This window comes from Rhinopithecus bieti, unplaced genomic scaffold, assembly GCF_001698545.2.
Source record: "Rhinopithecus bieti isolate Rb0 unplaced genomic scaffold, ASM169854v2 scaffold_12151, whole genome shotgun sequence".
Lineage (NCBI taxonomy): Eukaryota > Metazoa > Chordata > Mammalia > Primates > Cercopithecidae > Rhinopithecus > Rhinopithecus bieti.
The window spans coordinates 1,203,082-1,214,104 of NW_016807233.1; the positions used below are offsets into that span (position 1 = coordinate 1,203,082).

The window sequence follows — 11,023 nt, forward strand, 5'->3', positions numbered from 1 at the left end:
AGGATACGAATCCATGCTTGACTTTTTGACATTTGCTATGATGGTACAAAAGCATAGGTGGTTTTGCATTGTAGTGTTGAACCAGAATCACGTGAACCGGAATGGTTGCACTAAACTGTACCTGACAGTCACTGTGTCACTGCACTCTCCACCACCACCATGCACTTGCAGAAAGAAAGAAAATAAAAATACCAGTTTCACTCAAGATTTTTTTTTTTTTTTTTTTTTAAACACGGAGTCTCACTCTGTCACCCAGACTGGAATGCAATGGCGCGATCTCAGCTCACTGCAACCTCCGCCTTCCAGGTCCAAGTGATTCTCCAGCCTCAGCCTCCAAAGTAGCTGGGACTACAGGCATGCACCACTGCATCTGGCTAATTTTTGTATTTCAGTAGAGATGAGGTTTTGTTATGTTGGGTAGGCTGGTGTGAGCCACCACACCCGGCCTCAAGAAGACTTGTGATGAAGCAGTAAAAACTAATTTTTACTAATGGAACACACATCTTTTTAATTTCTGTGTAATAAAATGGAAAGTACACGTAAAGAACTGGTCTGCATACATACTGAAATAGGTGATTGTTCTAAGGAAATACAGTTGTGTATTTGAGTTGCAAGCTAAACTATCCACTCTATTCATGAACATCACTTTTATCTGAGAGAATAACTGGCAAATTATTCTGATTTAGGTATTTGGCTGGTACTTACTCAAAAACAAATAAAGTGAGTCTGTCGCTTCCCCCTCCCACCACCAAAATAAACTTAGGGATGTTTGTTGCTGATTATAAAATTTGAGGTTTCAAGTGAAAATTTGAATTTAAAAAAATTGGTATCCACCACTGTGAGTCTGATAGATTCCCGGTAATTTTCTGATGTGATTTGTGGTGATATTAAGTAGTATAATTGTTTAATATTATATTTTGAAATGTATTAACATGTTGAAGCAATATTTTCCAAATGACCTGTGCAGGATGTTACAAAATCATACATGGGTAAAAGATCTACTCAAAGTGCAAGGTAGACCAATGGAATTTAATGTAACCTTAGGAAAGTTCATGAATATGATTTCATACCTGAATTGCAACTAAGGAGTTAATACTTTGTTACGTTTTGGCATAGTAAAGAAAGAATATCTACAATTATCTGAAGCAGCCTTAAATGCTCCTTGTTTCAGTTACATATCTGTTAGGCCGGATTTTCCTCACATCCTCTATCAAAATATATGTGAAGAGACCGAATGCAGGAACAGGAGAATCCAACTCTAATACTAAACCAGACATTAAGGAGATTTGCAAATGTGAAACAATGCCATGCTAACTTTTAAAAAACAATTACTTTTCACAATAAAAAAATGCTCTTAATACCAATACGTAAAATTATTTTTAAATGAATTCTTTTAAAATTTACCTTAATTTCTAATATGGAAATCATTGATAGATATAACCAGTAGAGTGCTGGTAAATGTTTAACAATCAGCACTCTGGGGAAGAAAAGGCCCTGACTTGTAGTGTCTGCCGATTCCCATGGTATAAATACTCTCATCATGCCCCATCTCAAGCTACCTTTACTGATGTGGTGGTGGGAAGAGACATGTAGCTCTCGGGAGCACACAGTGAGCTGGCTCTAGCACACCAATGAATATAACCCACATAAGCTTTTTGGCATACTCACTAATTTTGAAGCATGTAAAAGAACAAATTTGAAAATAGGTGTCCTAAGACCACCATCACTTTACCAATGTCAGACTCCACTGAGGGGACAGTGTTCTCTCAGTTCCAAAAGTACTTAAACCTCAAATTCTAGTGTACTTAATATAAACATCCTAGGATCTCTCCTCAGTTATCTCTGCCAAGCTTCTGGCAAAGACATTTGAATCTTTCTATTATAACACCTTCTTAAAAGAAGTTTTTGCTTTGAAGGAGTACTTTTTGGGAATTCTTTTAGGAAGGGCTCAGAGTTGATTCCAATTTGGGCTGTGGCTTCTAAGTCACTTGTGTATAAACCAGTCAAACAGACTTGCCGCTTGACGATGGGATGTTTTGGGTAGAGAATGGATCTGGGGTTAACATCCTTCCTCCAACTCCTTCATGCTGGGTGTGGAGAGGAAGAACAAGGACTATCACAAGGAGTTTATATAAACAAAAATACTTTATTATTGAGAGAGTAAAGGCCCAATTACAAAATGTTTATACTTAAGATCTGTTTATTACCATGCCAATGGTTTATAAGGACTGTAGTTTCCATAACTGTTAGGTCGAACCCCATGAAACTCCTTCTTTGTAGATAAAAGCCAGTCTAATATTGGCAATTTCACGTGGTTCAACCTCACATACAATGAGCCAATGCCTGGGATTCTTTTGGCAGCAAGACGTTCCAGTCACATGTCTGTTTATATTATAAACAGATGTCCGAGTGATAAATACGTCCCACTTGAGAAAAACATCCTGTGCTTAAGTATACTGGGAACGGTCTTTTGTGGGTATTTAGGCATCGCAGCTCTGGCTTTGCTCTTCCCAGCTTGCCCGGCCACCCGATTCCTCAGTTGCATCACAGGAGGATTTTTTACAGATGTCAGCCACCGGTCCAAGGCCACACAGCTAGTAAACAGACAAGCCCGTCGGACTTTGAAACCAACTTGACCGGGTCATTTACAAAGGCCAGGAATACACATGACTCAGGTGCTCTTTTGAAATGACTACAAAAGTCTCCATCTCGATCAAAACGTTTTCTCCAAATGAACGGCTCTGATGCTTTCTCTTTCCCATCTTAAGTACCCGCTCTGTGCCTCAGAATAGTCTGTGTCTAAGAAAATAAGAATCACGTCATCTTGCTGTGGACACTGAGCAAAAAGGAGGAGCATGCTATTAAGATGGTTTGAGACACACGAGTGCACAAAGATGGAACAAACTGTACTTCGTTCAAGAGGTTTCATCAAGACCCCCATCGCCCCCCATCCTTCAGCTCTGTACAGTAACTTTAACTTTACATGGAGCTGAGATAAAAATAAAGCTTTCTTACAAATTACATTTTTTTTCCAGTGAATTACTTTTGCAGTAAAATAGCTGCTACATAAATCCCTCCTGATCTCTGAAAAGGAGTTGCATATTTCCAAAATAGTATTCTTATTTTAATCATACAGAAGAACGTGGAGCACAGGAAGGAAATGGCTGGGTGGTCAGGGAGAGGTGAGCTGTTGGAGAAACACAGTTAAACTAAAAAATAAAATCCATTTTGTGTATAAACTGACTTAAAGGCATGCAGAGAAGTGGAAAACATATGCCATTTGTCAAGAAAAATACTGCTTTATAGCTTTTACTTTACAATTAAAGGAGAAAGCAGAGGCCAGATATAACCCCAGATAATAACATTTAAGTTTCTTATAAAAACTCCCAAATGTACAGTCCTTGCCAGACAACCAAGGCAAGAAAACCCCCAAAAACAAACAAAAAAAAAGCACAAAAAGCAGGGATGACCCCCCCATAGGACTTATCCCTGTAAGTCTATTAAATGTAAATAATACATACTTTACAACTTCTCTTAGTCGGCCCTTGGCAGATTAAATCTTTGCAAAATTCCATATGTGCTACTGAAAAATGAAATAAAACCTTGGATGTCTGAATTCTTATTTCAAATACAGTTGTATAATTATTTTAAATTACAATATACAATTTCTGTTAAATAGAACTGTTGGGGGATTCTGAGAACAATTATAAGATTATAATAATATATACAAACTAACTTCTGAAATGACGCGGTTGTTTCCTTCCCACCCTCCTACCCTCTCAAAGAGTTTCTGCATTTGCTGTTCCTGGTTGCAAAAGGCAAAGGAAAATCTAAAAGTAGTTTGTGTGTGTCCACGACATGCTCGCTCCTTTGAGAATCTCAAACAGCCAGAACCATCCCGTCCCACGGCCTGCCAGGCGCCAGGATGGCTTCCCGGTGCCTCTTTCTCGACCATTTTCATGTAAAAGCACTGCAAGTAGAATCAGCTGTGCCGTCGCGGCCACAAGCGAGGCAGCCTGGTCAAGAGGCGTGGTTTGGGATGCAATAAGGCCACTGCTTCTTGGCGACTTTCCTAGACGTTTTCAATCCTGCCTTTCCTGGGTCCTCGGAGCAGGTGGTCAGGATGGGCTTCCCACTCAGTCCACCAGCCTGGGGCCGGCTCAGGGCGGTCCTGGCGACCTCAGTCCTCTGTGTCGGGCTGGACACCCAGGATGGCGTGCAGTTCCTCGGGCGTGAACCCCAGCAAGTTCTGGAGGTCGCACACGAAGCGGTACACGTAGCGCTTCCCCGACGTCTTGTGGATGATGTTCTTGTCGTAATAATAGCGTAAGCCCCGGCTCAGCTTCTCGTAGTTCATCTTGGGCTTATTTTTCCTCTTTCCCCACCGGCGGGCCACCTTTGGTGAACACGGATGGAAAAGAGTTAAATTCAATTTGTCAGTGAAGAAAAAGTGAATGACATTCCTCCCTGATTATGATTTTGAGGCACATTCACTCTAGAGAGAACTTGATACCTACACAAGGTCCGCAGGAGGATCTTTTGATTACCTAGGAGTACCTCTGAGTACCTATGGCAGGGGCACTGTGTCCCCACGGGGCAGAACCACCGGGGAGCGAGGTCCCTGCTCTCTGGCCCCAGCTCAGCAAAACCTCCTGGGAGCCAAGGGTTCAGAACCAGGAGGGTCCTGAGACAAGGGAAACGCAGGTGTCACCCACCCTCCAGGATTCTATTCCAACTACTGAAGTTAACAGGTGCCGGGTGGGATTCTGAGCTGCGTGATATATTCATTCCTCAATGCTTGTCTCCCAAGGGAACTGGGGGCGGGGTGGGAGTGGTGACAGATTATGCTCTCTGGTGCCAGAGACCAAGGGCTTCTCTCTAATACTTTTCTGGAGGGGTTGGTATCCCACCTGTCCTTGGCCTTCTCCTTTAGACAGGGCTCCTGGTTCTAACCCTGCAGGGCTGGGGTCAACGCTGCTGGGCTCAGCTAAGGAGCAGACAGAAAGCCGGCTTGGGGCCACATGAGGCTTGTTCCCCCAATGGACAAGGAGAGCCTGCCTAAGGCATTTTCAGATGGTTGGCAGAGAACCTCAGTTTGCAGCTTGGGCCTCTTGATCAGACAACTGATCAAGACAGTGCAATCTGTGCGACGCCCTTGTACGAAGCATACCCAGAAAACACTATACACATTTATCCACAAAGCCTGACTCCACTTCCATTTTCCCAACAGTCAAGGATGCCTCACGTAGAAAGATTCTCATTAGTACTGGTGAACCCTTTTTTTTGTGCCCAAAGAACTGAATTTTTGAACCCAACCAGGAAATCAGGTTTTTGAACCCAGAGATTTCCCAGGGCTCTGGCCATACCTCATCGGGGTCAGCGAGCTTAAACTCCCATCCGTCTCCAGTCCAGCTGATGAATGACTGGCAGGATTTGTCAGATAGCAGCTCCAGGAGAAACTGCCACAGCTGAATGGGTCCACTTCCTGTGGGGAGAGGGAGGGAGACAGATCATACCCTTTCACAGATGTAAAATACAACAAGGCTTCAACCATCCTAATTGTACATGCTGACTTAGGAATGCAGACCCAACTCTCTGAATGGGGTTCCGAGTGTGACACTCAAGGGTGGCACTCAAGGTGTTGGTGACAGTACTAAGTGTTTTAATGGGATGGGGCTGGGCACCAAATGTGAGTTCCTCCTCTGCACTGCCTACTCCTAGAAAATAAGGTCACTAGACGAGACACCCTTCCCCTTGATGGCTAGGTTTGTTCTTTCTGGAAGACAGTTTAGGGCTACCAACTCTTGGCATTAAAATTCCCCATCTGGTTTAATTATTCCTTATGTAAAAACCTTCAAGGTGTATTTCTAGAAACACCCAGTGGGGCAGAGATGGGGGTGGCTGAAGGGGTGCTTCATCACAGAATGAGGCGTGTCATACGTGGGATCCCATGCCGCCTTCCTGCCAAATGATCATGTGTAAATTGCTTCATGTGAGCCCGGTTTACTCAACAGCCACGTGGGGTCACACTCATTGCCTCACAGCCTCTGTCTGGTGAAGCATGCAAAGCAAGTGTCAGTGTGGTCCTGTTCTAAAGAGGAGGGGTAAGATGCGGCTCAGAGGCCAGATGCCTTGTCCTGGATCACACACCCGTCACAGCAAAGAGGAGAAAAGCCTAGATCTTCCGATCTTAAGCCCAACCTCTTTCTACCAAATAGCTCTTCCTCAGAAACGCAATGGCCATTATCAATAAAACTTTGCTGTAAAGCACGGGGCAGGCATTCTAGAACCAGAGCTGTGTGACTACCGATAGCTGTCTACCTGTGAGCCAATTTCCCTATCTGTAAAATGGCCTCATACCACCTCCATGCCAGGCTGTCCTACGGACTGTATGCCTACTTAACCACAGAGCTGGCAGTCAATAAACAGAAACTTATGTTACTATTAAAATGAACCACAGTAACGTTACGGCTGTTTATTCTTCTCAGGCCCTGAACTCCCAATAATGAAAGCGAGAATAGCTTTCACACACTCTTTCTGTGTACTTTAATACATTTACGTGGCTGGTTGTTCTTAGACGACAGGAAAAGAATGAATGCCTCAGTATCTTTATTTTAAACGTATCAGATTTTTTTAAGTTAGGTAATTTCAATCCACAGTGGCTCCATATGGTCAAAAAAAAAAAAAAAAAGCACATTTAAGGACACACGAAGTCAGTGAAAACAAAGCTCTAGTATTTTCGCTAAAGTACTGGAAATATCTGTTCCTAAAAGCAGCTTTAATATTTGTCCTCTGCCTAGAATAGCTCTCACCCAAACCTCAAAAATAAGAGTAGATAGATTTTAGAAGCAAGAAAAGGTAAACAGTGCCCATATTATTTGAGACTGGCTCTGCTGCCCCTCCCTAAGCCAGTTTACATTCTTTGATTCTTGGAGTAGGTGAGTCAGAGCTGAAGACTGCATAGGCCACGCCCCCTGCTCCAACTACTCCACAGAACGTCCCAGGTGGAGGGAGTGGCCTGTCGATTTTCATTCACTCCACGGAGCTCTGTGTACATGAAAATTCCACCCAGTGTGGCTTTTTTCGAATTCAGAGATACAGTAAGCCATGCATAAAACATGGAGTGTAGAGCACTTGTGTACCTAAGCTTACAAACACCCTCGGTGAACGTGGTACTGTGGCTCGAAAGGAAACAAGGGACAGGACCCAGGAGACTGGGCGGCCAGGCTCCCGGAGATCCACACGCACCTGTGAAGCCGGCCAGCACGGCTGCAGGTATAACTGGTTTGCCTTGCTCCACCGGGTCACTCCTCTCTTGGATGTAATCCTTGAAAGACATGGTTGGCTTATTGAGGCAGAGCGACTGGCTGCAGTCATCTTCGAAGCTCTCGAAGGAAGGAACCCGTTGTACATCCAGCAAGGACGACTGGCTGTTCCAGGACTGGAGGAGGGAATCTGAGCTCTCGAAGCTGTCCGCACCGTTCTCAGGGGAGTCATGGTCTTTGGGCGTCCCTGGCAAAGACAACCAAGCACATACTTTGATTCCTCCAGGACACGGTTGGTCTTGGGCACGACCACAGCATCACCAACCACTACCAGTGCAATCATGCACCTGCTGGTGTAGAACCACTCAGACTTCTCAAAATGCTCTCTACTCAGGTGCCTATTCCTTAGGGTAACTATACTACACAAATCCTATCTTCCATCAACAGTAGAATGAATAAAATTCTTATAATGGAATAGTATACAGCGATGAAAAAGAACACATGGCTGCTACATCCAACAACATGCATGAATCCCAGACCTCATGATGAGTAAAAGACAAATACAAAAGAAAACATACCGCATGATTCCATCTATGTAAAGTTCAAGAAAATCAAAACCTAATCCATGATGATAAAAGTCAGAATGGTTCCCTTCTGTGGGGGGATGATATTGATGGGAAGGGGTACGAAGGAACCGTCCAGGTTACTGGAAACTTCTCTATCTCCATCTGGATGGTTGTTACATAGGTATACATACGTACACAAATTCAACCAGCCATATGACCTGAGATTTGTGCACTGTATTTATGTTACATCTCCATAAAAAGAAATGCCAGATTCCTGCATCACCACCATAAATATCCCAAAGCGTGGAGAAGTCTGGCTGTGACAGCAGGGACTGTGTTTTGTTTACTCAATGCCTGCAGTACCTGGGCCAGCACCTGAAACATATTAGGGGTATGCTTGTTGGAAATCCACTTAGAACATGGGCTTTGACCTCCTTCTGTAATGGCTGAACCCAGGAAGTATTTATTAAGAGGTTCATGACAGCTCTGGGGTTCTCAGAATCAAACCAACAGCCTTGTTGAAAGATGCTTCCAATCTTACCAGAATTGTTGGTGAGCAAATTCAAGTTGCTGCCTGGGAAGTCCTGACTGACAGAGCAGTAGGTGACGCTGACGGAGCTGAGCCGAGACTTGGGGAACATCTGAAACTCCTGCTCAGAGCTGAGTACGCTGGGTGTGGAGGCCGGACACATGCTGTCCAGGAGGCTGCCTTTGGGGTAATTCTGTGTCTGCATTCCGTACGGCGTCTGCTCCGTGCCAAAACCTGGGACAGAACAATCGGACGACAGAGCTCTTAAAGTCAGTATTACCACAGTAACTAACCCTTCCGAGCAAGTCACAGGTGAGCACTCCGCACACTCCAGCCCTCTGCAGAACCTCAGTGGAGACCCGGCCTTTGGTGGGGGTCTGTCACCAAGCCTTCTTCTCAAACCTTTCATCTTCTCCACCAGCAGCCCTTTGCCAAAATGACTGCAGCCTTTGTAGGCAGGACTCAATGTTCCTATTTCTACAACCCTAGTGCTTTCATGGGACCCTCAGGAAGACAGGGCTCACTGGCTCTTGCAGCTTCCGAGGAGAGTAAGGCTCAGAGAGACCAAGTGATGTGTCATGCACTGTGTGATGCATAAGGAGCAGAACCAGGCCACGAACCCCGTGTGCTGAGGCACGGCCCATCTGCTTTCTGCTCCTTCATCACACTGCTCCTGTCTCTGTTCATTGCAGAATAATTTATTTTCTGGAGAGGGAAGGAAGCTCTCTGACTCTGATTCAGGCTCAGGCAGGCACAGGGTGTGTCACTATACCACGTTCAGAAAGACCCCCTGAGCAGGAAGCCCCCAGTGGGGCAGAGAGGTGGGCTTCACTGGGTCTGAATGGTGAAGAGCTGGGACCAGAAAGAAAACACTGGGCCGGACTAGCACCACCCAAGCCTGCTGTTCCGAGGAGCCCTCCCACGCTGGCCTGGCCAGACCACGTGTCCTCCCCAGTACCAGCAATCGGAAGAAAGGACCTAGATTCCATGACAGCTCTTTAAGCTCCCAAGTTCAAAGCCAGTTTACAAATTGCTTCCCACACACTCTGTGCCCGCCGCCTCTTGTTTGCTACACTAGACCAACAGGTGGTGACTGCGGTAACCAGCTTACTTCGTTCTGCTCCTTGCTCTAAGAATTGCCTGGACTAGCACTAACAGTGCTGACCTATGGAAGATCGTGTGAGCCACTTAAGCAATTGTGAATGTTCTAGTGGCCATATGAAAAAAGCAAAAAGAAACAGGTGAAGTTAATTTTCTTATTTTACTTGGCCTCATGTAGCAATTATCATTTCAATATGTAATCGATATGTTAAAAATTGTCAGGGAGACATTTTATATTCTCTGTTTCATACTAAGACTTCCAAATCTGGTGTGCATGACTATACTCTTCCTACACATCTCAATGTGGACCAGTCACATTTCAACAGCTTATAGCTCAACCACCCACGTGTGGCCACCATAAGAGACACACACAGGTCTAGGTGGCCCCTTAGGAGCCTAGAGCAGAGAGTCCAAGTCTACTGGGAGGACTGAAGACCAAGCTCTTAAGGGCAGAATCAGTCGGACTGACCTATTGTATTGCTGTTAATCCAATGAGGAACGGAGGTGAGGTGCGAATTTTCTTCATATTGATCTTCTGTCTTTTCTTGGTTTTCTGAAAAGCAGACACAGGAGACATAGGAGGGCAGGTGTCGGTGAAAACTACACAAGAACAAACCGACTTTCTGAATTCCTGTGAGATGATAATTTTAGAATGATGACATGCATGGAGTGCTTCACATTTTATCTCATGGTGCTCCACGTCCCTGCCTGTCTTTTTCAAAGAACGAGAGAAAGCAACCCATTTTTCTAATTACTAAAATAAATTTTCCAAAATGAATGATGTCATTGGCAACATTACATTTTCTATTGCAAAAGGTCCAGATGGTGTATTGAATTCATTCATGCATTCAAGAAACAGTTAAGTATTTATGAAATGCCATCTGTACCAGAGGCTGCACACAGGAAATTAATAAAATGGATGGTGTCTGCCCCCGTGAAGCTTACAGTCCCATTGCTTCCAAACCTGCACACTTCCCCAGGGTGTAGGAGGTCTCCAGGGCTGTGGGAGTCTGGGATGGCTAACTGCCCAAGAACTTTGAAAGGGAAAAGGTTTGTGCACCGTGTATACATACTTAATACGAATATATTACAAAGTATACGTGCACCTGGAAACCCAAACACACACAAACTCACAGGCCCGAGGAATGGCAAAACAGGCCCAATTTGCCAATGAACAGATCACCAGAAACTTGGTAGAAAAGCCCTGTCCAAGTTCGGAAAAAATGAGGGTCTTTAAAAATGAGTTTCCCTGGCCCTCAGAAGCGGTAACTGAAAAAAGTTAGCTGTTGAATCCTAGGTGGTTTTGAGATTCTGAGTCTATAGTTGATGCTGAAATTCAGTGTGTTTAAAATCAGTCAGGTGAGGACTAGTTCCCTGAATTCTATAAACGTGCTTTCTTTTCTTTTCTTCCTTTCTTTCTCTTTCTGTCTTTCTTTCTTTCTTTCTCTTTCTTTCTCTCTCTTTTTTTTCTCTCTCTCTCTTTCTCTTTTCTCTCCTTCCTTCCTTCCTTCCTTCCTCCCTCCCTCCCTCCCTCCCTCCCCCCCCCCCCCCGCCCCCCCCTC

The 11,023-nt window shown here is 44.6% G+C and overlaps 1 protein-coding gene across 1 annotated transcript in view; it reads right to left on the reverse strand.

The window, feature by feature from the left end:
* Positions 1 to 2,126: 2,126 nt before the first annotated feature.
* ETS2 (ETS proto-oncogene 2, transcription factor) overlaps positions 2,127 to 11,023 on the reverse strand; it is a 19,199-nt gene continuing 10,302 nt past the window's right edge. Inside the window, exons 6-10 of the mRNA XM_017880671.1 lie at positions 9,931 to 10,014; positions 8,373 to 8,594; positions 7,249 to 7,512; positions 5,367 to 5,485; positions 2,127 to 4,396 (exon numbers count right to left, since the gene is read on the reverse strand). Coding sequence (XP_017736160.1) covers positions 4,181 to 4,396; positions 5,367 to 5,485; positions 7,249 to 7,512; positions 8,373 to 8,594; positions 9,931 to 10,014 — 905 coding nt within the window. The 3' untranslated portion in view covers positions 2,127 to 4,180. The remainder of the gene's footprint in view (positions 4,397 to 5,366; positions 5,486 to 7,248; positions 7,513 to 8,372; positions 8,595 to 9,930; positions 10,015 to 11,023) is intronic.